The following is a 24,763-nucleotide window of genomic DNA, read 5'->3' on the forward strand; positions in this document are numbered from 1 at the left end:
AAACACCCTAAACAATCAAAATGAAGTTCTTCGCCACCGCTCTTGTCTTCGCTGCCGCCGCTCTGGCCATGCCTCACTCCCCCGGTGCTGAGGGCTCTGGTGACGGCGTCGGTGGAGGTAACAGCAACGTTCAGTTCCCCGTCAAGAAGGAGACCACCATTCAGCAGGCTCAGGCCAAGTGCGGTAACGACGCCAAGGTCAACTGCTGCAACAAGGCCACCTACACCCACGACATCACCACTGCCAACACTGGCCCTCTGGCCGGTGTTCTCCAGACTGCTCTGGGTGGTGGCCCCGGTGGTGACGGTCTTGGCCTCTTCGGCCAGTGTAACGACATCAGCGCCAACGGTAAGTCTATCAATAAATCTCGTGATAAGATTGTTCCAAAAATTTACTAAATCATTCGACTCCAGTTCCCGTTCTGAACATTGTTGGTGGCGGTATCGACCAGCTCGTTGAGCAGAAGTGCAAGCAGAACATTGCCTGCTGCCAGAACGACGGTGCCCAGGCTGTAAGCCCCCCCATATCTCCCTCAACTTCTCCCCATAATTCAGCCTGCTAACATTATCTTTAGAACGGCAACCTCGTCGGAGTCGCTCTTCCCTGCGTCGCCCTCGGCTCTCTGCTGTAAGCTTGACACTTTGTGTCTTTGTTATCGTCGGGATCAACGAGGGAGCCACCATGTGCAACGGTTAGGGTGGCCAATCGCCCGCGAGGAGTATACAATGAATCTACGTACATACATGTACACTGCAACGTTTACGCAAGGCCCTTTTGATCCGGTTTTGATGCAGTAGTGGTCTGAGGGGACTTGTCGGCCGCCGGATCATGTCCTTCGTTTGCCTTTCGTTTGTCTCTTACTTGGGACTACAATTATGTATTTATTCTATTTAATAGAAGGCCCTTGCTAATTCTGTCCACTTTGTCCTTGAAGTTGATTAACAATCTTGTTGTTTGCATGCAAGTTCTCATCTTTTGTAGATCTAACAGACCGAGGGGCTTTCGATAGAGAAAGTCTCGATTCGACTAAAGCTACTCCGATATATTGAAACTTCAATCCACAACCTTCCCAGTTGGCAGTTCGTGCTGCTCTTCAACACCCCACTCAATATTCGTATATCCATTGGCAATGAGATAATCTTTCCACTCTTGATCGCCATGATCCAGGATCTTGTTGCTATCTTGGAGAACAAACCAAGCCAAAAGGGACCCCAGCACAGCAAATCCTGATCCGATTAGGAAGACAGCCTGAGTACCTCGCAGACTATCGTCCCCCCCAACTGGCCAGAATGGGCTTGAAAACTTGCGTGCCGATCGCTGCCCCTGCCTTGCTCCAAGCAGCAGCGAGACCGACTCCATGACCACGAAGGGCCGTTGGAAAACTTTCACTGGCCGTAAGAACAATCGTCGAGCCGGGGCCAACCTCCCCAAGAGTGAGGAAGATGCCATAGAGGACGATAAACAAGGGCAGCTTCGTTTGAATCGGCCCTAGCGCTCCTCCTAGTATGAAGCCGAGAATTGCCTGAAGCATGAATCCCAGCGCCATGGTGCGTCGGCGACCAATCTTATCAGACAGGAAGCCACCAATAAAAGCTCCGGGGATGTAGAAGCAGTTGATCAAGGTTCCCCATGCCATTGTCAGCGCTAGCGACGAGGATGGATTCACGCGACCGACGATGGTAGACGAGAAGAGACCAAACGGGTAGGAGATGTAGTTGTAACTGCATAACACAACTTTCATTAGCCCTTTTTGCTAAAATTGTGCCATCACTGAAAGAGACCTAGGTCGAGATCCACTTGTGATCGGCTGGTGGAGCTTCTCGTCTCCAACTTACATGAACCACGAGCCACACACACCCAACAGCGGTCGCCAATACATCTTCACGGCTAACCAGTATGGGATCCGTTGCTTTTTCATTGAGCTCTTACGATATGCTGTGCTCATCACCATGCGATAGCGAAACCAGAAAATCGATAGCGGTGCAATGGCACCCATGGCCAAGGAGACACGCCAGACGGCCTCATAGTGGCGGACTTGCTGGTGGAAACAAAGCAGCAGAACCAATGGAACAAGCGCCCCGAATGCAAATCCTAGTGAAGCCGAAAGATCACCAATCATCGCAAAGATAAAGCCACGTCGTTTGCGAATGCCCGGCGCCTCGTCCGTCGCTTCGGCGGCACCGGCACCTGCGACGGGATATTCTCTGCCAAACACACTAGTTAGCACAGGAGCTTCAAGGGAAACCTGAAGAGAGAAGTTCTTAGGGTCTCAGGCTTCAGTTTATGTCTTACCCGCCTGCGCCCACACCGGCGATTCCACGTGCAATGATTAGCATCCAGAACATACCATCTTCCGTGAGACCACTGGCACCGGCACTGAGAGCGATTCCAAGCACCAAAATCGTCGTTGTTAGGACGGCGCCTGTCTTACGACCGAGCTTATCGGAGATGTATCCAAATGACAGCATTCCGATGATCATGCCGACCATGAAGGCATTCGATAGCCGCGCCGCGACCTCGGTGGTCAGTGAATTGGGATAAATGACTCCCATCAACAATTCGATGTTACCAATGATTGAGGCGTTAAATCCGTCCGATCCGATGGCTAGACCGCTGAAGACGACCATCATCACCATCGAGATGCGCGAATAACCCCGATCAGGGCCATCTTCGGGTGCATTGGGGTTGGCTTGGGCAGTCGCAGGGGCGGTTGCATTGGGTGTCGCAGTGGGAATTTCATGACTCGAGACTACTTTCTCCTGTTTCTTCTCATCAGATGGTGCGGTCGGCTTCGAAATGGCACTCTCCTCATTTTCGACTATCGTGAACTCGTTCATGCTGGGCTGCTGCGTAGGATACGCAACCATTCCTTATAGTTTGAATCGCGTATCCCCCTTCCCTTTCACATTGGCCGCACCTCACACTTTATATCGATGCGCTACAGGCTTGCACCGCATGGACCTGCATCCTTTTGGGTATAGAACCGATTTGCTAGAGATTGCCATGCTTTCTTTAGAGCCCACCACGCGCCAATCAGCTGGCATGCTTTGGTATGCGGGGGTTAATCAAGGGTGGTCGGAAGAAGCTAACACGCCGGTTGGCGACCGTTACTAAACCAACATGATTCCGATCAATCAACATCGTTGAAACCCGCTGAGTAAACCTAGCTTTTACGCTAAGAAACCTTGCAATTGCCGGGTGGGACTCGCACGAAACGCCGTCGCTGCGGGAGGAAGGTCAAAACGAGGCGATAGCCGAGCCCCAAATGCCATATCGCCGGCAAATGGAAATGCGAGGGCGAAAGGTGATGCAAAATTCCCCGTCTGATCTGATCTGATCTGATCCCTGCGCGGCTTGAACTTCAACGGAAATTCGATTCAATTGATAACGCGTTATGTCGAAACATTCGGATTGGAACGCACCCGACGTGGAGGCTCGGGCGATCTCGATCCCTGGCAACTCTAGACGCAATCGCTTTTCTCTCCGCAATGCAGCGTGGGCGCTTGTGGGGGCTGGTCTTGCAGCATCTGGATTCTATCACTATTCCTCTCAACACAAAACCCCACGGTCGCATCTACATCTTCTTCCTGAGACCGGAGGCAATTTCGCACCTTGCCGAGGCCATGAAGATTCCGACCGTTTGAAAAGTTTCCAGCAGTGTGCAATTGACAATCTTCTGAATACCGGTCTGCCCTTTCTGGAAAATGCATCGCCCATTACCGTTGATGATTTCGAGGAACGCCGTCAGCGGCTGGCTGAGGCCTTGGTGGCTGAAGATGTCGATGCATTTGTAGTCGAACCGGGCTACACTTTCAAGTATTATGGCAACGTGAGCCAACCTGAGTGGGAAGTATGGGAGGTGCGTAGGCCATCGATTAGTTAACCTCTCCTTTTAAATACGTTGTGCTAAAATATGAGATAGCCCGAAGAACGCCCATTCCTGATGGTTGTGCGCCCATTTTATGACCAAACAGGCAGTGTCAAGGCTAACACGACTTTTCTCTGCCCATCATTTGAGGCTGAGCGAGCGCGACTCCTTGGAATGCCATTTACCGAAGCCATTCAAATTGTGCCATGGGAAGAGCACTGGGATCCCTATACCATTCTCCAGGAATCCGATGTGTTCTCCGATCTGACTCGCACCCCTCGGTTGATGGTCGATGAAGAAATGCGAGACTTCATCCAACGAGGACTGGCATCAGTCGGATTCGATGTTGTGGGGTTGGGAGGCCACGTTGAAGAGGTTCGCCAGATCAAGAGCGCAAGCGAGGTTGAGATTCTCCGCGCCGTTAACACAGGAACTGTTGAAGCGGTACGCCAGATGAGAAAATGTCGTTGTTCCCACTAAAACGATTGGAGACTAAATGCTGACTGCTATACTTGACAGGTCTATACCCTGGTCTGACTGAGAATCAAATTGCTGCAGCCCTAGATGATGCTCTGCGGGCAGCTGGAATGGAACCATTCTTCGATATTGTACTATTCGATGAGAATGCATCGAATCCCCATGGGGGTACCAATGGAACAAAGGTTCTTGAAGCCGAGACGTTTGTATTAATTGATGTTGGGGCCCATCTGTATGGTTACTCCTCCGATATTTGTCGCACTTTCTTCCCCCCATTTTTTGAGAAGCCGTCGGAGAACGAGAAGACCCTGGCCCCGCACATCGCGGAGAAACTCAAGGTCTGGGATATTGTCTTTGAAGCACAGACGCAATCAATTCACCAGTTCCGAGAGAATTACACTGCCGCGAGTGTGGATATCGCTGCGCGCAACGTGATTGACGGAGCCGGGTATGAGGGAACTTTTACTCATCGCCTCGGCCACGGGATCGGAATCAAGGGTAAGCTTCTTCCCATTGCGTGTCTTTATTTTTCTTTGCTGATTTCTCCGCTCATTTTAAACAGCCCATGAAAGCCCCTATCTCAACAAGGGAAACCACAAGACTCTTCTCAAGACCGGAATGGCTTTCACTTCCGAGCCCGGTATCTATCTAGTTGACAAGTTCGGTGTCAGACATGAGGATATTCTTCTTGTCCAGGGCGACAACGAGCCTGAGCTGCTGACTGGAAGCAGGGCCGTTGGACCATGGAACCCATGAATGGAGCTTCTAGAGCTACCGGCATCCCAAGGTGACCCATTCGTCAAGTGTGATCGTCAAGTGTGATCTACTCCAGGAGCAACATATTCTCGGCGAAGTCAATTATCGACGCAGTGGGCCAGATAGAACAATTGCGAGGATTAGTTCCCGATTCAAAATTTACAAGCAAATCGTGATCGGATACAACTAGGGTCTGAGGATGTCAAAGTATACAGATTAGTATTTGCCCCACCTAAAGTGATTTATTTCTGTCGCCCTCATACTAGTACCTAGCCAAATGCTTTTGGACGAGTAGTATATTTCCGATCGCCTTGTGAGATTATCTTGTAAGAAAAAGGAAACTCAAATGCCATTGCCGAAATAATTCTGCAATGCCGAAATGATATCACGTTCATGCTCTACCAACGCTCCTTCTACTCTTATATGGGCCGATAGTACTATCTGCGAGTATCTGAACCCTATCAGAAGGTTCCAACAATGTACAAGGTATAGCGAAGGACTTCTAGAACCGGAACTACCAATCTTGCGGGCCCAAGGTGCTGTCAAGCGGGTCCACCGGCGATCGGCCCTGCAAGGTCTAGTGAGTGGAGTGCGCAGGCTGAGAGTGATGGTGATGATCGGGAAATACATACAATATGGCACATGGTACTACTCGTAGGGTATTCCATTTCTAAGTAGAATCAAGTATATAGTACTAGTCGTGCATGGTGAACACCGGGCAGGCCAACCAGCTGAGCAGATGATGGGAGGGCCGATACCGGGATTGATTATGTAGAATGAGTGAGAAGAAGTGAGACTGGCACGTCATCCTGGTCTTATTCTTAGTGCACAGTCGAGCCTCGGCCTGTACTCGGTAGATTCTAGAATACGAATACTGGATCATACACCAGTGAAGAAACTGAAACATTGAACTTCGTATTTGTGGACTGCAGAATTATCTGATCTTGGGTGGAGCCCCACGAGTTTTCGGCCAACTCGATGGCCATTCATTTATTCATTTCGGGTTGAAGGGATCCGATTAGTTGGATATTACAGAGGAATATCCATGAATTCACCCCATTCTCGGAGATGACCTCTCCCACTTGCCTATTCCAACCTCATTCTCCGAGTGGACCCGACGTAAGCGAAGAACCCGCGAATATCAAATATATTACCGACGGATACAGAATAATACAGGATATATTACCTTATGATACATAACGTGTATGCAATACACAATACACAAAATACAATACGTATAAATACATCACCATACCAATCTAATAGTAGACCAGTAGACCACACACTTATCATTATATGATACTCTAACTAGTAGTAAATAGACTAGTCAGTATAGATACAGTATCTGTATACTTATTTATTCAAAAACTCACCCCTCACTAGTTACTCTATGTACTCGTACTCGCATGTTCACTGTGTACACACTCATCCCCCGGTGGATCGATCTGAGACGAGGACATCTCCACCATTCCATCCACCCTTCCACCTTTCCACCATTGGCACTCCCCACTCTTCTGCATTGCAATTCGCATTATTCCCCTCTTCCTGCTAAAAGCCGCGCTTCCCCTCCAATTTTGACTTCAAGTTTTGCATTCAACCCTGCATTGACCCTCCTTGGCCATGGCAATCCCTCCCTCTGTCCAACGTCTGAACCAGACTCTCGCTCACCTTCATCCCGCTGCTGCGCCGCTGCACCTGTCGATCGTTGCCGGTCCGACTCATCCCAAGCTACTCGACATCACCCTCGGTGAATTGTTGACCATTCAGGCCCTACACTATGCTGACTATGAATGTCTGGTCTTTCCCTGGACTGGAGCTCGCTGGACCTATGCTCAGCTAAAGGATGAGGCCGATCGCCTTGCCCGCGGCATGCTAGCCATGGGAATTCAAAAGGGCGATCGTGTGGGTGTGATGGCTGGCAATTGCGAGCAGTACATCTCCGTCTTCTTCGCCGCAGCTCGCGTGGGCGCCATTCTGGTGGTTCTCAACAACACCTACACTCCCTCCGAGCTGTCCTATGCTCTGAATCACTCTGGTATGATTTATGGTTTATGATTTCTGCCCTACGCAGCAATCCTGCAGATCCTTCCAGACCTCCCGCTGATCAAAGAACTCCACTGGTCCATTCAGGTTGCCGTCTTCTCTTCATGACCCCCCAAATCGGCCGCCACAACCTCGAAGAAGTCCTGATTGAACTCGGCCCGACCCCGAAGCAAAATGGAACCTCGGACTTCCTCGACGAGATTGTCATCCTGCGCGGAGACTACAAAGACTTCCCCACCTACGTCGATGTCATTCAACGCGGCGTTTCACAGCCTGCTCATCTTCTTCAAGATCGCGAGGCCGCACTTCGCCCCGACGATGTCTGCAATCTGCAATTCACGAGTGGTTCGACTGGAAACCCCAAGGCCGCCATGTTGACCCATCAGTATGTTTAAACTCTGCTGGCGAAGATCATCGGGATCATCGCGCGCTAACCTTCCCCGCGCAGCAACTTGGTCAACAACTCCCGCTTCATTGGTGATCGCATGAATCTGTCCTCTTTCGATATCCTTTGCTGCCCCCCACCGCTCTTCCACTGCTTCGGTCTAGTTCTCGGCATGTTGGCCGTCGTCACTCACGGATCCAAGATCATCTTTCCCAGTGAAACCTTCGACCCCAAGGCTGTCCTGCATGCCATCTCCGACGAGAAGTGCACAGCCCTGCATGGTGTTCCAACCATGTTCGAAGCCATCCTAAGTATTCCCAAGCCCGCTAACTTTGATACCTCGAATCTGCGTACAGGAATTATTGCCGGGGCTCCGGTCCCGCGTCCCCTAATGAAGCGCTTGCTGGAAGAATTGAACATGACCGAGTACACTAGCAGTTATGGTAAATTTTCAGTCGTCCTCGCCTTCGCCCTGTTCTTATGTCGCTAATAAAAACGAAAAGGTCTCACCGAGGCATCCCCGACCTGCTTCAATGCCTTCACCACCGACAGTATTCACACCCGACTCACCACGGTCGGAAAGGTTTTGCCCCACGCCCGGGCCAAGATTGTTGATGCCCAGGGAAACATTGTTCCCGTTGGCCAGCGAGGTGAACTCTGTATGGCAGGGTATCAGCTCACCAAGGGCTACTGGAATAATCCAAAGAAGACGGCCGAGACCCTTGTCACCGATGCCGAGGGCGTCACTTGGTTGAAGACTGGTGACGAAGCCTCTTTCAACGAGCACGGCTACTGCACAATCACTGGCCGATTCAAGGATATCATCATCCGCGGTAAGCTTCATATGTCACACACAGCATCTAGATCGCAAGTCGAACCCAGGCTAACTCACTCCATCATAGGCGGCGAAAACATCTACCCTCTCGAGATTGAAGAGCGACTTGCCGCCCATCCCAACATCGAACTGGCTTCTGTCATCGGCATCACCGACCAGAAATACGGAGAAGTGGTGGGTGCCTTTATCCTGGTCACCCCGGTCAAGCCCGACCGGCCGATGACGATCTGCGTGCCTGGACCCGAGAGACTCTTGGTCGACACAAGGCGCCGCAGCATGTGTTTGTGTTTGGCGAAGAGGGAGTGCCCAACACTGTCCCCATAACTGGCAGTGGAAAAGTTCGCAAGGTCGAGCTTCGCGATATGGCAACTGTCGCCCTCACCCAGCGGGCCTAATGTCATGATGCCCAATGCCGTCTCCGTCTCCGTCTCCGTCTCCCGCCTGCATCGCCGGTTAATACCCTTTTTATTCCCCCTGCTTCATCTTTTTTTCTTAGCTAGGCGTGTTCATTTTCATGCTTTCTCGGGATAGAACCAAAAGAATTTTTTCTAGAGTGCCCCACCAGGCTACATTTTATCAGATTATGCGAGGCGCAGCGTTTTCCACTTGCCAAGACAAGATTTTCAGCAATTAATTTCTTTCTCTTTCTTTCTTTGCATTTTCCTTGCATCCTTCTGTTCATATTCCTGTTCTGCTTCCCCTCCCTCTTTCAACGCTAGTAACGACGAATCTTGACGAAAAGGGGGCTTTTTTTTAGCGACTTGGCGTTGGCGAGTGATAATGACGCGTTCCCTTAATCAGATTAGATGATCACCTTGTCTGATCAAACGAGCCATTTTGATTGGTTCCGGTGGGTTGGTAATTACTGGAATAACCAATACAAGCCACAACCACGGATTCACGGCAATACATCAGAATACCATGAATACATGAATATACACGAGAAATTCTCCACTGCAACCTCGTCAGGTCGGTTTAACCCGCGGGAAAAGCGGATTCTTCTGCCTTGTTGGTTTAGTCGTGGTCTGCAGGGTCACTGGCATATGTACATGTACACAGAGCCATGACATAGGAGGATTAACAAGCATCCTATCATTTCCTTGTGTTTCTTGTCAATTGCTCGGACTCGGAACTTGAAGCATTCTTCTTCATGGGGTCAGGCTCAGGCTCAGGCTCAGGGTTCTTCATGACGTTCTCACACGGTCCCTCCACTGAACACCCAAAGGTAACAGACCCGTCGGAGACATCGGAGCAAAATGGAAGTTCAAGCCTTCAACCCAGCTGCCAAGAATCACCGTGGAGCATGGAGCGTGGATGTATACGAAGGGAGGCTGACTATGAAAAGCTGACTGGCCAGAACCGAAGCTCCCCACCGGCCAAGAAATGGCGGGCTCCAAAGCTTTGGTACGAATAGTATTTTCTTTTTCTTTTGCTTTCCTGTTTCATCCGCCTTTGCTTTCCCTCTTTCGGATCGGATCTGATAACAGCCGGAACCACGCCCTAAGGCGCACGACCCTCAACCTAAGGTTGGGATGTCTCATCTGATAAGATGAGATTCGGATCGGTAGCCTGCCGAGAATTCAGTGGCAGTGCCAATGCCAATGCCACTGCAATATGCCCAGGGATCCTTCAAGCTGGGTAATCCCCTAGCTCAAATAATATTGCGTCTTTGATTATGTCCAGGGTTCTCTCTTTTCTTCGTTCCCCTCTCCTCTACTCCCCTCCCTTCCCCTGTCGACATCTTTATTACTCACGCATTGCATCCCGATTCTACACTATGCCTTCCAATGACGGTGTTCCTGGTGCTCGATCCTATCGGGTGCTCATCATCGGTGGCTCCTACGCGGGGCTGAGCACTGCATTGACCCTGGTCGATCTTTCGCGGGGTCGCATACCTCGCTTCAGTTATGACCGAGAGATCGCGCCCCCGGCCCATCGCATCCCTGTAGACATTACGGTGATCGACGAACGAGATGGCTACTGTATGATATTATGATAGTTCGGGACCCTCTTGAGACTTTCACTCCGCTCACCGTCTGTAGATCATCTCATCGGATCGCCCAAGTCCCTAGCTTGCGAGAAATTTGCGTCCGACTCATGGACCCGGTTTCAGGACATTCCCGGCCTCAAATCCTCGGGCATCAACTTCATTCGCGGAAGCGTTAGCTCAGTGGACTTTGCAGCGAAGACGGCCCACATTGACGAAACAGACACGAAAGCGAAACGCAATGAGTCCTATGATTATCTTGTTGTTGGCTCTGGTTTGCGACGGACTTTCCCCACGGTCCCGCAGTCCCAAGTGCGAGCCGATTTTATCGCAGAAGCGAAAAGCCACGCCGAAGAGATTCAAAATTCTTGCGAGGGTGTAGTGGTTGTTGGTGGCGGTGAGTATTCATTCAATTTCCTCAATCCGAGTCTTCCCTGTGGTTCTGCGAAGCTCATCTTCTGTCGTATTATATTAGGTGCCGTTGGCGTGGAAATGGCCGCAGAGTTGAAGATTCTCTACCCAGATCAGAAAATTACTCTCATTCACTCGCGAAACCGTTTACTATCCTCGGAACCTTTGCCAGATGATTTCGCCGAGCGCGTTGAGTCATGCCTGCGTGAAGTGGGTGTGGAGACGATTCTGGGCCAGCGTGTTGTTGATACTACTGCTGTAGATACAGAGAACGGTCGCCGGGTGTGGCGTCTAGCGCTGGCCGATGGTCGAGAGCTGATGACTGGCCTCGTACTCAGCGCCATCTCGCGAAGCATTCCCACTTCCACATATCTTCCATCGGATGCATTGAACGAGGATGGCTATGTGAAGATTCATCCATCGTAAGTCCCCAGCCTCCACCTCCAGGCGTCTCGCTGATCTCCGCTATTAACATGGATAAACAGTCTTCAACTCTCCGGGTCCATCCCCAACGCAGAGAGCCACTACTGTGTGGGAGACCTTGCGGCGTGGCCCGGTATCAAACGATGTGGAGGGGCAATGCACATGGGTCACTATGCAGGTCATAACCTGTATGAGCATCTCATGGCACAATCTGCCGGCAGCAAGCCGGACGTGAAAAACCTGAACCCGTTCCCCAATGTCATCGGATTGGCCGTAGGAAAGAAAGCCGTCAGCTGGACCCCCGACGAGGGAACCAAACACGGCGAGGAGCTGATGACCAGCCTCTTCGGAGAGGATATGGGTAATTCCAGTAAGCACATTCCCCACTCTCTTGCCGATTGTACTGAGAGCTAACCCGAGATCAGATTGCTGGAATTACATGCAGCTTGGTGAGGCCTGCAAGGCATAGAATGATCTCTCTGTTGATTTGAAGTTTGTGGCTTTGATCCGAATCGGCGAGCGAGGTGTGCATATCCAAGGTTATCCACATATTTCCATGTATGACTCGTCGAGACCTGGTGTTTTTGGGGGGGGGTTTCAAGAAAGGCGAATTGCCGCTTTCGACTGGTGTTAGTGCAATTTAATTGAGTATTTTTCAAGTTCAATCTTCTTCCTTTTTTTCTGGGTGTTTCTGTATGGAGAGATATTCACTGGTAGAAGAAGAGTCTTTGGTTGGAGGTTGAATAGGAGTGGGATCGACCTTGGTCAAAGACCCGATTGTTGCACCCGCCTGTAGCCAGCGGTTCTGCCAACATGAGATACACTCCAAGGTATTCCGACCATGGCGGTCTCGGGCTCCTGGTAGGAATTGATGACAAGAGAGACAAAGGACAAAGAATTGGTCATTGATAGTGAGTTGGGCGCCGGGCCCATAGCGAGCGGTACGTCCACCCTCGCGAGGCATCAGACCACAGTCAATACAGAAGCGCTTGTGGCAGTCCCGAGCGGCGCGAGAACGACGATGTTGCAGCATCCGATCGGCGAATTGTACCGCGGGGCGCAGGCGTAGACAATAGCGACAGGTGAAGACATTGTGGTGACGAGCCCAGTCGGTGGCCTCGGCGTCCAAGAGTTGGCGGTGGGTGGGAGGAGAAAGGGAGTCGTATAAGTAAGCACAGGTTAGACGTAGGTGTAAGAGATCCGGGACGGGCAGTATGTCAGCGATGGCGATCTGTAGCTCTAATGGGAGACGGAGGAGCATAGAGTGAGCGAGAGTGAAAGTGAGATAGTATGGTGAGAAGTGATGAGGTGTTGAGAAGGTGAGGTGGTGAGAAGGTGATGAGCGGAACCTTGGACACAGCACGGGTACCGTGACCGTGACCGTGACCCGGACGGCAGTAATTATATAGTATGGTATAGGTATAGCATGATATAGTAGATGGTATAATATAACTATAGTCATTCATTCAATTTTGTTTAATACCTTTCTTATCCCTCATACGGCTGACGCTTCTCAATAAAGTTCTTCTCCCCAAAGGCCTGCTTGACACCCTCCTCCTGCAGAGTACGCTCATACCAACCAACGACAGTAGGATATTTCGGACGCATCTCAGCGTCGATCGCCATAGCGAATCCCCAAACCAGAGCCGACGCGACAGTGATATCAGCCATGCTGATCTTGTCTCCATTGACCAACCAGTTACGGCCCTGCAGGTGGGTTTCCAGGCAGGCCAGGGAACGCTCCAGGCGCTCGAGAGCCTTGGTCTCGGTGGCGGCGTCGTAAGGGACGAGCTTGATGCGCCATAGAGCGAGTTGCTGGACGGGATCGAGGATCTCGCCCTGTGCGAAGGAAATCCACTGGCGGATGGAGGCGCGGGCAGCCGGGGTGGCGCCCATCAGTTGGTCGGCAGCGGGGCCACTCTCAGCCACGAATTGAGCGATGGCGTCCGACTCGAAGATGACGGTACCATCGGCGGCTTCAAACGCGGGAACTTTCCCCAGAGGGAACTTGGAGATAAACTCCGGGGTCTTGTTGGTGACACCCATGGTAAACTGGGGACCGAGAGCTCCAGGCCATTGATGTTGGCGGCCGCCTGGGTCTGGAAGGGGTGGGGGTTAGCTGTCCATACTATTGATGCTCTGATATGCTAGAATACTAGAATGTACCTTCATGACCCTAGGGCTGGGCGAGTAGGAGTAGATGGTACCGAACGCCATATTGTGTGAGGATGAGGTGATGTGGAGGGGAAGTCTGCGGGGAAATGAGTGAACTAAGACTAAGTAGTAGTGCTATGAGTAAACAAAGGCCCCCAGCTGTAAATTAGTCAATCTTAGTAATTCTCCATGTCTCACTGTACCACCCGAACAGGCATACAACAGCTAAGGATCATACATAATGTGGAAACCAGTGGAAGCCGATTTCTAAGCAAAGTGGATCGAGTGGAGGAGGAGGTGGAGATGCCAGCAAAGCAGAGCGGAATGAGTACGGAGCACTCAGTTGACATCCAAGATTAAGTTGCTCAATATTGTTAGCTACCATACTCGTAGGCTTCGAATAAATCATATATGCATGGATGTATTAAAATCGCAAACATCAACAGCTAAATCGGCTATCAGGGGGATCAATCGCGCCGCAAAACCGCAAAATAATAAGAAGAAAAAAGATACTGGTAGTCATATACAAGGACCCGCTATAGACGAGCGAGGCCGCCTCTTTCACTGCGTGGCTCACCCAGCGACCGTGCAACATTGCGACTCGCCCAGTCTGCAATGGCCATGTTGGTCACCATCGGATTCACTCCACTGGCACTGGGGAAGACCGACGCATCCACCACGTACAGTCCATCCGTGTCCCAGACCTGGCAGTCTGGATCGACCACACTTGACTTGGGAGATTTGCCCATGCGACATGTACCCATCTGGTGAGCACTGGCGAACAAGGCCCGTTCCGCGTTGAGCGGGCACTTCTGACGCAGTTCTGTAATCCAGTTCTGGAGAGCCGCATCGTTGGTACCTTCCGGTGCATCGGTGCTGGACGGGTCTGGTCGGACAAATGGTGGCAGGTCGCGGTAGGTTGTGTGGAACTCTTTGGCGCCGGAGATGTAGGCAATCTTCGCCGAGGCGATCAGTCCCTCCACGATATGCTTGCGATCAAATGGTGACACGGCGTAATCAATGCGGGCACGTCCATCGACTGGGTCGGGATAGACACGGCCTGCATCGCGGTCCTTGGTCAGGGTGATGAAGCTGGTGCTATGGCTCATCCCGGCGGCCCACAGCTTATAGTCTAATCCATCACGCCAGGGGAAAACTGAGATGAAGACAGATGGCATCATTGCGACGGCCTCGACCTTCACACCGTGGCCCTTGCCATCCATGTCTTCGAACTCGTTCACCACGGTGGTCAATGCTGAGCCCTCCCATGGACGGACCTCATCCTCGAACACTGCGCCACCTAGCATGACAGGATGGAGGTAGAGATTCTTGCCAATCTGAGAGTTCTTGATGCCACTTCGCAGCAGTAACAGAGGGCTGTTCAGCGTTCCGGATGAGATGACAACCTTCTTGGCCTTGATGTTGACCTTACGTTGAACTGTACCCTCGCCGCGTAGGCCCAGATAAGAATCTCGAGAGGTCCAGGTTCCCTGCACGCCGCTGGCCTTCCGCTTGCCGTTTTCCTTGGTAAAGACCACCTTGTCGGCATGAAATCCCTCGATGAAGATCGCGCCAGCCTCAGCGGCATCAGTCAAGAAGGACTCCGTTGGGCCCTTCTTGCCGGTTGAATGGCATCCCAGTGTGCAGTAACCACAGTAGTGTTCCCCATTCCCGGTGTTTTGAGGTACCGTGCCGGCGGCGTAGCCCAGTTTGCGTGCGCCCTCCAAGATCACATTATTACCATAGTTATGTCGGACGTTCTCGGTGTTCACGCCCATGCGGTCACACACACGATCCAAGCTCTTCTGGAACTCAAGGGAGGTGAAAAAGGGGAGACCGGCATCTGCCCATTCCTGACGAACGTAGGCTTGGGTTTGCAAGGATGCGGACCAGTTGACAGTGCCGCCGCCTCCCCACGTTGAGCCTGCCAGCACGGCCATGGAGCCATCATCGCTCATGCTGGATCCAGCATTCTCAAACATATTTACATAGCCCTCGTTAGCGGGCATTGGGAAGTGCTGGCTCGAGTACGAGTAGGATTTCTCCACCACGAGCACTTTGAGGCCTGCCTCCGCCAGATTCTTCGCGGTCACGGCACCACCGCAACCACTGCCCACGATGACCACGTCAGTCTCGATGGTCTCGGGTTTATCACCGGCCGGGAACTGCAAGAATTCAAACGGGAATCCATCAGTGGGCTTTCCATGTACGGGGATTCGCGGGAATCCGAGCACACGGCCAATGGTCGGGCTGGTCATGACCCAGGATTTCTTGACCGTAGCAGTCAGCCCTCGATATACCGCACGCAGCGGGGGTAGTCGAGAGGTATCCCATCCCCGAAAGACCTTTTCTCGAAAGGCGATAGGCTGTTGGTGAATGGGAGTCGTGGATCCCGTCAAGATCAGCGAGCCAGCTCGCGAGCTATCAAAGTCAGTATGGGGATGCAATTATGCGTAGTGTCGGTGTAAACGTACTTAAGAGCATTCAATACGAGACCGAACCCATTCTTTCCCTCTTCATGAACATGGTTGCCGATGATCCGTTGAACGGTGGCACGAAAGATAGGATTCGAGGAGACATCCTCCTCGAGGTACTCTTTGGCGAGGGCTGCGGCATCCGGGCCTGGAATCAAGGTGGACAGTTTGGTAATGGTTGTATCCCACTCCCCAGTTGAGATGACCTTGTCTGCGGAGGAGTTGACGGTGGCAGCAGTGCGGATGGACGGAATGACTGCATCGGCCAGGGCGAAGAGGGTTGTCCACTGTTGTTCCGACCAGAATTTGACATCTGGAGCAGGAGGCAGCGAGACTGACCGGGGCGAATAAGCCGACTCTGCTTCAAGTTGGTTGGCCATGGCAAGTTCAAGTTGATTATGGAGTATCTCCAGGGCTCAACTAGCGTACACTGGCAGAGGCTGATTGAGGGGGAAACGCGGAGATATATCGGTAGTGACTGAGCGGTTCGGCCAGATCAAGACTCAGACAGCCCAGATCACACTCACTCACACCGGGTGTGAAAGTAGCTTTCCCCACATTCCAACTCTTAGGCCCTCTTTTTTCTTCTATGATTTCAGTGCTTTCACAGTTTGTGCCCCAGGTGGTAGTGATGATAAAGGAAGGTAGTGGATAGAGCCTCGGTTGAATGTCGATCGGCTGGAGCAGCGTGGGTCAAGCGCGCCAATGGGCAGCAATGGTGAGAACCGAGTTTGGACGCCATGTGAAGCTGGCAATAAACTAGTCTCATCTGGGAAGTAACTGTCCTGACGAGGGAGTCTGGGACCATACTCCTATACTCCGGATAGTACGGAGGATCGATAGTATGGATAGTATCCCAATGGCTGATATGGCTGACATGGGCTGATGTGAGGGAGGAAGTGGAAATGAAGAGGTGAGGTGAGGTGAGGTGAGGGTGGAAGAAGGCACGAGGCCCGAGGATCACGAGGTTCTCCGCCTTCAACTTCATCTTCACCTTCACCTTCACCTCCAATAGGAACCTTTCCTCTACAATCTCCGATCTCAGGTTACTCCTAGGTTACTCGAGCACTCCCATCCCACCCCCATGTCGGGATCTGCTTGTTCTCTTCCCCCTGAAAAGGTCTTCTCCATTCAGATTGGCTCCGATCTCTTTCGCCTGTCGGGTGCCTCCATCGCCTCCGACGGTCCGCATATCTCCCCATCCCCATCCCCATCTCCACCTCGGATCTGATTTGACCCCCAATAGCCCCCTCCTACTTCTCTCGCTTCTTTGAAGAACAAGTACGCGCCAGCGATGCCTCCAATTGTCGTACCCTCTATATCGACCGCGACCCGGTCACCTTCCGGGATATTGCGCGTCATCTCCAAGGTACTTTCACCCAGAGCTCCCCTCATACCCCCATGAACTCGGATTGACGCACCTAGGCTACCACGTCCGTCCACGCGATGGACCGCAATTCGTGAAGCTCTTCGCCGACTCCCAGTTCTACAGCTGTACGTTATTTCCTCTGGCCCCGTCGCGCGTATGGCTAACACCCCGCACAGTGCCCCGGCTGATGTCCCAACTGTTCGAGTCCGAAATCTTCATTCAAATCGGTGACCGTCACTTCGAAATCCCTCGTGATATATTCTCGGGCCCTGGCGACTCCCCAAATTTCTTTACTCTCGGTTTTGGTGCCTTTTTCGCCTCCCCGTCTGAAGTCTTCCCCGGCTTGGATCGCACCGGTCTCCTCCGTCCACCCGCCATCACGCCCCCGAGTGTCCCCAATCGTTCTGCTGATGTGTTCGCCGATCTCTTGCATATCCTGCGTGGGTACCAGCTGCATATTCGAAACGAGGAACACCGCGCAGAGTTACTACGCGATTGTCGCTACTTCCACCTCCGCGGCGTTGAACAGAAACTCATCCCCCACAACCTTTCCATCAATCCCTTCACCCAGCGACCAGAAGTCACAATTCGTCTCGAGGATATACGACCGTCTGGTATTCATTTCTTTCCCGATAAACCTGCCTCGCCGATCCTCGGCTTGGTCGGATACGCTCGTCCCCATGTCGACGAGAAACCGGCCGATTTGATTCTGCAAACTGGAGACGACGCCGCCATTATTGATCGCCGGGGCCCAATACTCGCAGCGGACTTTTTGGGCAACTTCAAATCTCGCATGACCAATCTGTTACAAGTGGTTGGCAAGAAGATTGATCTGCCGGATCCGCAACAGCTCAGCGGGATGCCAGTCAAGGTCCGTCTTGGTCGAGATGTAGATCTGAACGTCGACGGCGAGAACGATCCCCAGTTCGCCCTGGTTCTAGCCGGGCTCAAAGACGATGAGGCTGAGCCTCCCGCTAAGCGCCAACGTTCTGAAACCCCCGCTGGGGCCCGTTGGCTCGTTCGCAACGCGCAGTGGAAACTACAACTGCAGCCGAATGGCGACAATGGATTGGAGCCTGTCCTTTTTGCCATCAAACTGGACCTCTACACGAGCCAAAGAGTTCATAATCGGGCTCGCAATTTCCTCTGAACGAAGCATTCTCCAGGCCTTTCCATCACTGACGATATATGATACAAATAGAGGACTTAGACCAGTATCATTTTTTTTTCTTTATAACTGGTGGTGTGGATGTTTTTAATCGGAGAACCCCTCCCAGTCATCTTCATCTTCATCATCTCCTTCGTCCTCCACTTCTTGTGGGTTGTCTTTGTCGGCGGCTGCAGCTCGAACCATGCCTTTCCCTTTCACCTGGAATGATGTCTCATCGCCTCTTTCGTCTTCGTCGTCTTCACCGTCACGGACAAACCCAGCGACGAAGAATCCACCCAATCCTTCTGCATCGCCGGCCCAGCAACGCAAACAGGCTTCCAGCGCCTCCTCGGGCAGATCAACCTCCGCAGGACTCCCGCCCGATTCTCCATTCTCCCGATCCCGTCGAACTCCGCGATGTTTCCACTTGCGCAGCCCGGCCGGTTGCTCGTCGCGCCGCAGAAGTCGCCAGCGGCGTCGCTGTGCGACCTCCGATGCCAGGACCCGAGCCACAACAGCCTCGTTCTCCATAAGATGGATCGAACAGGTGCTGTATGTGACATGAGTGGCAGCGGGGAAGCTCAGAGCATGCTCCACAATGCGCGCTTGGAGGTTGGACAGCTTGGTGAGCCGATCGTGGTCCATGACCCCGTCAGGCGTATCGTTCTCATCCGAGGGCGACACAGTTGGGGCTCCCACCGTCACCTTGGATTTCTCGCCTGCATCCTCCTCGTCATCAGCTTGGCGTTTGCGCTTCTTCCCCTGTGATTTTCCCGGAGCGACCTTGGTCTTGGTCTTGGGCAGCGTGAGATCTGGAACATCGTCCCGGCCGATGATTCCACTACCGGAGCAACTAGGGTCTAGCAAAAGACCCGACACATCTTGAAAACGTTCCTCTTGAGGATCCAGGGCCAGGAAATCTTGCCCTTGAAGGATTGTCACCATCGATTCCGCCCCCGCCAGAGAAACCATCTTGTGTAAAGTTTTCGAGCGCACTTTTGACGCATCCATAGAAAAGATTTGTTTCCGGCCGGTTTGCTTCTGCTTCGCGACCAACGATGCCATATGTGTAGTTTTATTGCCCGGGGCAGCACAACCATCCACCAGATTCCCCACCCAAGGATCATCCGCACCCCGATCCCCCAGCAACAGATAAGCAGGAAAGCAAGAAGCCTTGTCCTGCAAGATAATCTCACCATTTTTGTAAGCCGGCGAAGAAGTAAAATCCGCCCCGTACGGAACAGCCACGAGGTCTGGGATATGCGGATCACGATACAGCAGCTTCTGCTTCGGCTGGCCTTCATCCGGAGGTGCTAATTGCACCAAGGAGTCCACTTGTCGGTAATCAGCAAATGTCGTGCGAAGTTGGCCGTCCAGGGTACTCCGGATATTATTGACGCGCACCCAGCGTGGGTACACGAAATGAGACGAGCCATCCGCCTCACGCTTTTCTCGCAGAATCTTCGTCTTGAGCTGTTCGACGGAGCCACAGCCGCGGCGTACGCGCGATTTGGTGAACTCGGCCTTCAATCGGACTTTATGACGTTCGACCGCTTGACGGAGCGGGTGTGTGGCTGGGGCAGCGATGCCCCTTTTTGCGAGGAGGTGGTCATGGACGAGGAGCAGGGCGAGAAGAGGGTTGAGCTGGGTGATTGGTTGTCAGCGGACTTGGAGAGGGAAGATGGAAGATGCAACTCCAAGAGATTGCAAATGTAGATGCAAATGCAGACGCAAGACTCACCTTTCGCTCCAGACTCAGGATGTCGGCATTTTCAATCACCTCGGCCAGGATGGTGTCCCATTTCGCGGCTTCGCTGACGAGGGCATAGATCTGAGCCGGTTTGGCTCGGAGATCGCGGGCGCTGTAGATGCGAGATTTGAAGGAGCCACCAGAGGCTGGTGCGGTCAGGATGGCCTCCGCATCGAAGTAGAGGGACATTTAAGTAAGTCCTGGGTGGGTAGAAACCTAGGCCTGGGCCTGACTGAAGGTGGATTGAAATGAAATGAAGTGAAGTTGAAGTTGGATTAAATTTGGATGGAAGATGCCGCGAGATAAAAATTTGTTTGGTTTGTTTGCACTGCGGAGAGTCCCGCGTATTCCGCGGATTCAGGGAGTACTACTAGAGTAGTAGTATACTTGTATACTATAGAGAATGGGGATATCTATTGTAGGAGACTATATAGGAAGATGCTGTGGAGCTAGAACTGGCGATAACGAATATACATACACTATACTATATATTCTATACGGATACTGCTAGTATACAACATGGTCATGTGACTGACAGTGCTACCACTACAAATAAGCAGTATAAACCAGCAAGACTACTATTAGTAGCTTGCCCAGATGAATTCACAGCTTTTGCTAGGTATTTGATGAATGGGAATTTGAAGCAGATAATGGGTAAAACTGACTTCTACTGCCCTATGATACCAGGCTGTGGAGTGAGTATACCATGGGATTGCTAATTGGAGTGACTCATTGAGTAGTAGTCCTAGTATACTACCAGTACCTTATATACCTTATTGAAACTATAGATGAACTCTAGTATAGTATCAGTTACCTCGGTAGAGAATAATTCTATGAACTACTCTTAGTATGACTCTACTTGTACCTCAGCGCATCGACCATGGATCCACCCAGCACAGACCTCGGGACTCCCTGAGCGTACCTTGGGGTAATCGAACTGATAACAATACTTTTGCACCACTTGTATACTCTCCTCTCCATCTCCCTCACATCACCACTGCCAGCCTGCGTGCCCACCCAAAATGGCCTCCAATCCAACCTTCACAACCTCAATGCAGCCACCACCAGGCCCAAACACCCCCCTCGCCCTCCCAACATCAACCACAACCACCAACCAAAACCCACAAACCTTCAACGAGGCAATGAAAGTCCGCATGCGCGTCTTTGTCGACGAACAAAACTGCTCTGCAACTGCCGAAATCGACTCTGACGATCCCCGGAGCTGGCACTGGGTGATCACCGACAACAACAGCAACGACCAACCCATCGCAGTCATCCGTCTGGTCCCCCCACCCCAACCACCCCACGAACACCTCACACATCCGGGAACAAGCCCGCAGCTCCCAGAATGGGATTGGAATCATGAGCCGTGCATCAAGTTAACTCGGGTCGCCGTGGTTCCGGAATACCGTGGCCTCGGCCTCGGCCGACGGCTCGTTGATACGGCGCTGGAATGGGCGAGTGCGCATGCAGGCGAGATTAATGCGGCGATGCGTGATGTGGCGGGGCGGGAGGGGAATCATTTGAAAGAGGGATTAGGGTCGTGGAAAGGGTTGGTGCTTGTTCATGCGCAGGTGGATGTGGAGCGGATGTACCAGGGACAAGGCTTTCAGACGGATGAGTCCTTGGGCAGATGGGATGAGGAGGGGATTGAGCATGTTGGAATGTTTAAGCGGATTCCTCTTGCGTAGTAGCCGCAGCCTGCAGGTTGATAGATCTACCGTTTACTCGAGATTGGAATTGGGATAAGCGAAAATCATAAATTAACTGGACTAGCATCGAGCGATGAGCCGGTTTCCGGCGGATCAGGATCAGGACCAGGAGCCAGAAACAAAGACAAAACGAGGTCGCCACTCGAAACATGACGGGGTATCCTGATCAAACAAACACATTCGTAGATGTAAACACAAACCCAAAAACAAGCGCAAAGCAAGCAGAAATCAAGGCAATGCCAAGTGCGACAATCCTCTCTATTTGGGGTGAGGAGTCATGACAGCCAATCCGAATTAAAATCAAAGCAACTTGGGCAAACAAGACAAAAAATGATGCCCGGGTCAAAACTCCATTCCATGTCGCATAAAACAGGGTCAACAGGACCGACAGTCCGGACTGTCGGATCTGAACCCAAGAAGGGTAAAAAAAAAAAAAAAAAAGTGGAAAAGAGGTTCAAGGAGTCGAAGTGAAATGATACTGCCACCAGCCAGCTGATCGCAGAAGAGAGACAAGCTGAGCAGTGAATGCAATCAGAAAGTGCTCCAGTTCCAGTCCCGGGGAACACTGGCGGCAACTTCCGCCGTTTGACCGAGATTTGCCCGGAGGGCAGCAGTACCGTTCATCTCGCAAGCAGCCAAGTCTTCGGTGTGCTCCGTCTCGCCCTCGATGTTCTTCGCATCGATCGAGTTCTGAATCTTGCTTAGGCGGTTGGTGCGGGTCTCTTCCCAGCGCGAGTAGGCACTCCAGCACAGGTCGCAGGCCCGGGACGCAGAGCCCTCCGGGTGGAAGCGAGCATGTTGGTCGAGAGGGACCATGTGCGGAGTGTGAGAGGAGCAGAAGACGTGGCCGCAATGGCGGCAGTGGTGGCGGCGCAGGAAGAGGCCGAAAGAGGAGCGGCAGGTGGGAGAATCGCAGTTGGGAGAGGCAGAGTCGGCCTGAAATGATCAGCATGGGGATTCTTGAGAGATGCGTGATGTATGATGTGTGGTTGGGGTAAGGGTAGACTGTTTCATGAGCACGCCATCCATGACGAGCGCGCACACGACATTCTAAGCGGCGCATACGCCATCTCAAACCAGCCACCGGGATTTATATATAAAGAGGGAGGGGCATGCAGGGTAATCAGAGATCAGTTTTAACTCACCTTCCAGTGGTCCCTCGTGGGGTGGCCGGTCACTTCTCCGAGGGACTCATTCTTCATCCACTCGTTTTCGGCTGACTTGCTAATACCGCTCGAGTTGCTCTCCATAGTGGAGCGTCGGCTAATCGGCTCGGTGTCCTCGTTGAGGCTGTCCAGTGATCCATGCACACTCCGGGGTGGAGTAATGGGGGAGGACTTTTGCGGGCGCTCTGTCGGGCGAAGGGCCGCGGGGACGTAGAGGGGGCCCTTGGGGGGACGCAGCTGGCGCGACTGAAGAGGGAGTTGGTGGAGAGAGGCGGTGGTCAAACGGGGAGAAGTGGGCGAGTTATTTGAGGGAGTTGTGGTGGTCGAGTTGGTAGTAGAGTTGGTAGTAGAGTTGGTGGGAGAAGGGTGGCCATAGACGGAGATTTGGTTGGCACCGGGAGTGGCAGTGACAACAGAAGTGGCCATTGTGAATTGTGAGTGGGTGGTAGTGGTAGAAGAGGAGAGGAGAGAGAGTAGAGAGGAGGTGGTGGTGGGAGAGTGGTGTGGTGAGAGAGTGGTGTGGTGAGAGAGTGGTGTGGTGAGAGAGTGGTGTTTAGTGAATTAGAGGATGCCGGGCACACGAGCACTTAAGGAAAGGAGAGCCATAAGTGGTGATGTCGAGGGGGCAAAGCGAAGGCAAACGCGCGCGCGGTGAATGGCCGAACGAAGTGGAGACGGGACGTTGCGGATCCGTTGGAGATGCCGATCGGGTGAATGGGAGGTGTGAGTATACTCGGAGTGGATTAGAGTAGTCTACTCTGTAGTAAAGTAGATGTTTACTTTGTGGTAGAGTAGAGGATGTAGAGAAGAGGAGAGGAGAGGAGAGAAGAGGAGTGGTGGTGGAAGGAAGGGAGAAGTGAAGGAGGAAGGGGCGGAGTAGAAAAGTAGAGAATGAGAGGAAGAGAAGAGTACTTTGGACACACCGACACCACCACCACCAACACCAACACCAACTGGCGGTGTCGGTGTGTCCAATACGCGGTTGGCAACCCGGTTGGCATGTGCTAGTAGCATACTACTCTCGTATACACTTAGTGTAGCTACAGTGCACACTACTACAGTGTATGTACGGAGTACACTGTAGGCTAATATTGATCTAGTGATACTACTGTATCCCGTATGTGAGATCCCGACCCCTCGAGTCGCGGCCCACTTGTGCCGCCCCATCGGATCCGGTGTACAGTATGTCTCTGTATACACAAGTCAAGCTAACATCATGACTATACTAGTATAGTAGAATCCTGTATACCTGTATACAGTAGTATACAGTGGTATACTTATACTTTCTCTGTAAATGAGTCAAGTCGAGTACTTTGTACTCTACTCTACCCTAGGTGTACTGTACATACTTACTCCGTACTCCGTACTGGTGTGTACCTTCTTGGGTAAGCGTAAGTAGAGTTCACTAGCGCCTCACACTGACCAACCACAAAACGGTGGCGTTCCTCCCTTATCAACGGCCTCTGATTGGTGGAATTCTTACCTTGTCCACCGGTTCGGGAATGCACGGGCCGGCTCCGCGGAACCCCAGCCAATCATCGATCGAGGTTTGTAAACTCCTGCAGACAACAACGAGAAAGAGGCGAATCGTGGAGGGGCGGAGGGGCGGAGGAGGGGCGGGGAGCGGGTCATGGTAGGATGCGGAAATCATCCAGAAGCATTCACATTCGGGCGTTGACCGAGTTGGAGTGTGTCCGAGCGCTAACGAGGTTGGGGTAGGAGCAGGAGGAGTACTCGGACGGAGTACTCTACTCAAAAATGCGTCCTCCGAGGAGTTACAGAATACGGAGTAGTACATATGTA

General features: G+C 52.2%; 12 protein-coding genes across 12 annotated transcripts; 6 read left to right on the forward strand and 6 right to left on the reverse strand.

The window, feature by feature from the left end:
• Window positions 1–20: 20 nt before the first annotated feature.
• On the forward strand, window positions 21–631 carry N7509_011537 (conidial hydrophobin Hyp1/RodA; the record flags this gene model as incomplete). Its single annotated transcript, XM_056636174.1, has 3 exons — window positions 21–348; window positions 414–511; window positions 575–631. The coding sequence occupies 3 exons, from the start codon at window positions 21–23 to the stop codon at window positions 629–631; spliced, it is 483 nt and encodes a 160-aa protein (XP_056482204.1).
• Window positions 632–1,053: 422 nt separating this feature from the next.
• N7509_011538 (uncharacterized protein) lies at window positions 1,054–2,867 on the reverse strand (the record flags this gene model as incomplete). The annotated part of the gene is made up of 4 exons (XM_056636175.1): window positions 1,054–1,226; window positions 1,282–1,721; window positions 1,836–2,204; window positions 2,293–2,867. The coding sequence occupies 4 exons, from the start codon at window positions 2,865–2,867 to the stop codon at window positions 1,054–1,056; spliced, it is 1,557 nt and encodes a 518-aa protein (XP_056482205.1).
• Window positions 2,868–3,394: 527 nt separating this feature from the next.
• Window positions 3,395–5,101, forward strand: N7509_011539 (uncharacterized protein; the record flags this gene model as incomplete). The annotated part of the gene is made up of 4 exons (XM_056636176.1): window positions 3,395–3,859; window positions 3,923–4,337; window positions 4,388–4,843; window positions 4,908–5,101. 4 exons carry the CDS (start codon window positions 3,395–3,397, stop codon window positions 5,099–5,101), a joined length of 1,530 nt encoding a protein of 509 aa, XP_056482206.1.
• A 1,620-nt stretch (window positions 5,102–6,721) lies between these two features.
• Window positions 6,722–8,759, forward strand: sidI (putative long-chain-fatty-acid-CoA ligase; the record flags this gene model as incomplete). Its single annotated transcript, XM_056636177.1, has 6 exons — window positions 6,722–7,136; window positions 7,232–7,529; window positions 7,593–7,972; window positions 8,033–8,362; window positions 8,432–8,542; window positions 8,572–8,759. The coding sequence occupies 6 exons, from the start codon at window positions 6,722–6,724 to the stop codon at window positions 8,757–8,759; spliced, it is 1,722 nt and encodes a 573-aa protein (XP_056482207.1).
• Window positions 8,760–10,141: 1,382 nt separating this feature from the next.
• Window positions 10,142–11,654, forward strand: N7509_011541 (putative pyridine nucleotide-disulfide oxidoreductase AMID-like; the record flags this gene model as incomplete). The annotated part of the gene is made up of 4 exons (XM_056636178.1): window positions 10,142–10,346; window positions 10,407–11,184; window positions 11,248–11,555; window positions 11,611–11,654. 4 exons carry the CDS (start codon window positions 10,142–10,144, stop codon window positions 11,652–11,654), a joined length of 1,335 nt encoding a protein of 444 aa, XP_056482208.1.
• A 192-nt stretch (window positions 11,655–11,846) lies between these two features.
• On the reverse strand, window positions 11,847–12,446 carry N7509_011542 (F-box domain protein; the record flags this gene model as incomplete). The annotated part of the gene is made up of 1 exon (XM_056636179.1): window positions 11,847–12,446. One exon carries the CDS (start codon window positions 12,444–12,446, stop codon window positions 11,847–11,849), a length of 600 nt encoding a protein of 199 aa, XP_056482209.1.
• A 227-nt stretch (window positions 12,447–12,673) lies between these two features.
• On the reverse strand, window positions 12,674–13,402 carry N7509_011543 (glutathione S-transferase family protein; the record flags this gene model as incomplete). Its single annotated transcript, XM_056636180.1, has 2 exons — window positions 12,674–13,284; window positions 13,342–13,402. The coding sequence occupies 2 exons, from the start codon at window positions 13,400–13,402 to the stop codon at window positions 12,674–12,676; spliced, it is 672 nt and encodes a 223-aa protein (XP_056482210.1).
• A 473-nt stretch (window positions 13,403–13,875) lies between these two features.
• Window positions 13,876–16,193, reverse strand: N7509_011544 (GMC family oxidoreductase; the record flags this gene model as incomplete). Its single annotated transcript, XM_056636181.1, has 2 exons — window positions 13,876–15,760; window positions 15,814–16,193. 2 exons carry the CDS (start codon window positions 16,191–16,193, stop codon window positions 13,876–13,878), a joined length of 2,265 nt encoding a protein of 754 aa, XP_056482211.1.
• Window positions 16,194–16,897: 704 nt separating this feature from the next.
• On the forward strand, window positions 16,898–18,332 carry N7509_011545 (uncharacterized protein; the record flags this gene model as incomplete). Its single annotated transcript, XM_056636182.1, is given in 4 exon segments — window positions 16,898–16,997; window positions 17,060–17,182; window positions 17,197–17,307; window positions 17,359–18,332. 4 exon segments carry the CDS (start codon window positions 16,898–16,900, stop codon window positions 18,330–18,332), a joined length of 1,308 nt encoding a protein of 435 aa, XP_056482212.1.
• A 105-nt stretch (window positions 18,333–18,437) lies between these two features.
• N7509_011546 (rRNA (cytosine-C5-)-methyltransferase RCM1) lies at window positions 18,438–20,271 on the reverse strand (the record flags this gene model as incomplete). The annotated part of the gene is made up of 2 exons (XM_056636183.1): window positions 18,438–19,976; window positions 20,074–20,271. 2 exons carry the CDS (start codon window positions 20,269–20,271, stop codon window positions 18,438–18,440), a joined length of 1,737 nt encoding a protein of 578 aa, XP_056482213.1.
• Window positions 20,272–21,104: 833 nt separating this feature from the next.
• N7509_011547 (GNAT family N-acetyltransferase) lies at window positions 21,105–21,773 on the forward strand (the record flags this gene model as incomplete). The annotated part of the gene is made up of 1 exon (XM_056636184.1): window positions 21,105–21,773. The coding sequence occupies one exon, from the start codon at window positions 21,105–21,107 to the stop codon at window positions 21,771–21,773; it is 669 nt and encodes a 222-aa protein (XP_056482214.1).
• A 552-nt stretch (window positions 21,774–22,325) lies between these two features.
• N7509_011548 (FYVE zinc finger domain-containing protein) lies at window positions 22,326–23,386 on the reverse strand (the record flags this gene model as incomplete). The annotated part of the gene is made up of 2 exons (XM_056636185.1): window positions 22,326–22,730; window positions 22,940–23,386. The coding sequence occupies 2 exons, from the start codon at window positions 23,384–23,386 to the stop codon at window positions 22,326–22,328; spliced, it is 852 nt and encodes a 283-aa protein (XP_056482215.1).
• Window positions 23,387–24,763: the final 1,377 nt, after the last annotated feature.

This window comes from Penicillium cosmopolitanum, assembly GCF_028827165.1.
Source record: "Penicillium cosmopolitanum strain IBT 29677 chromosome Unknown utg000011l:1.0-3548175.0:1.0-3550911.0, whole genome shotgun sequence".
NCBI classification, from domain to species: Eukaryota; Fungi; Ascomycota; class Eurotiomycetes; order Eurotiales; family Aspergillaceae; genus Penicillium; species Penicillium cosmopolitanum.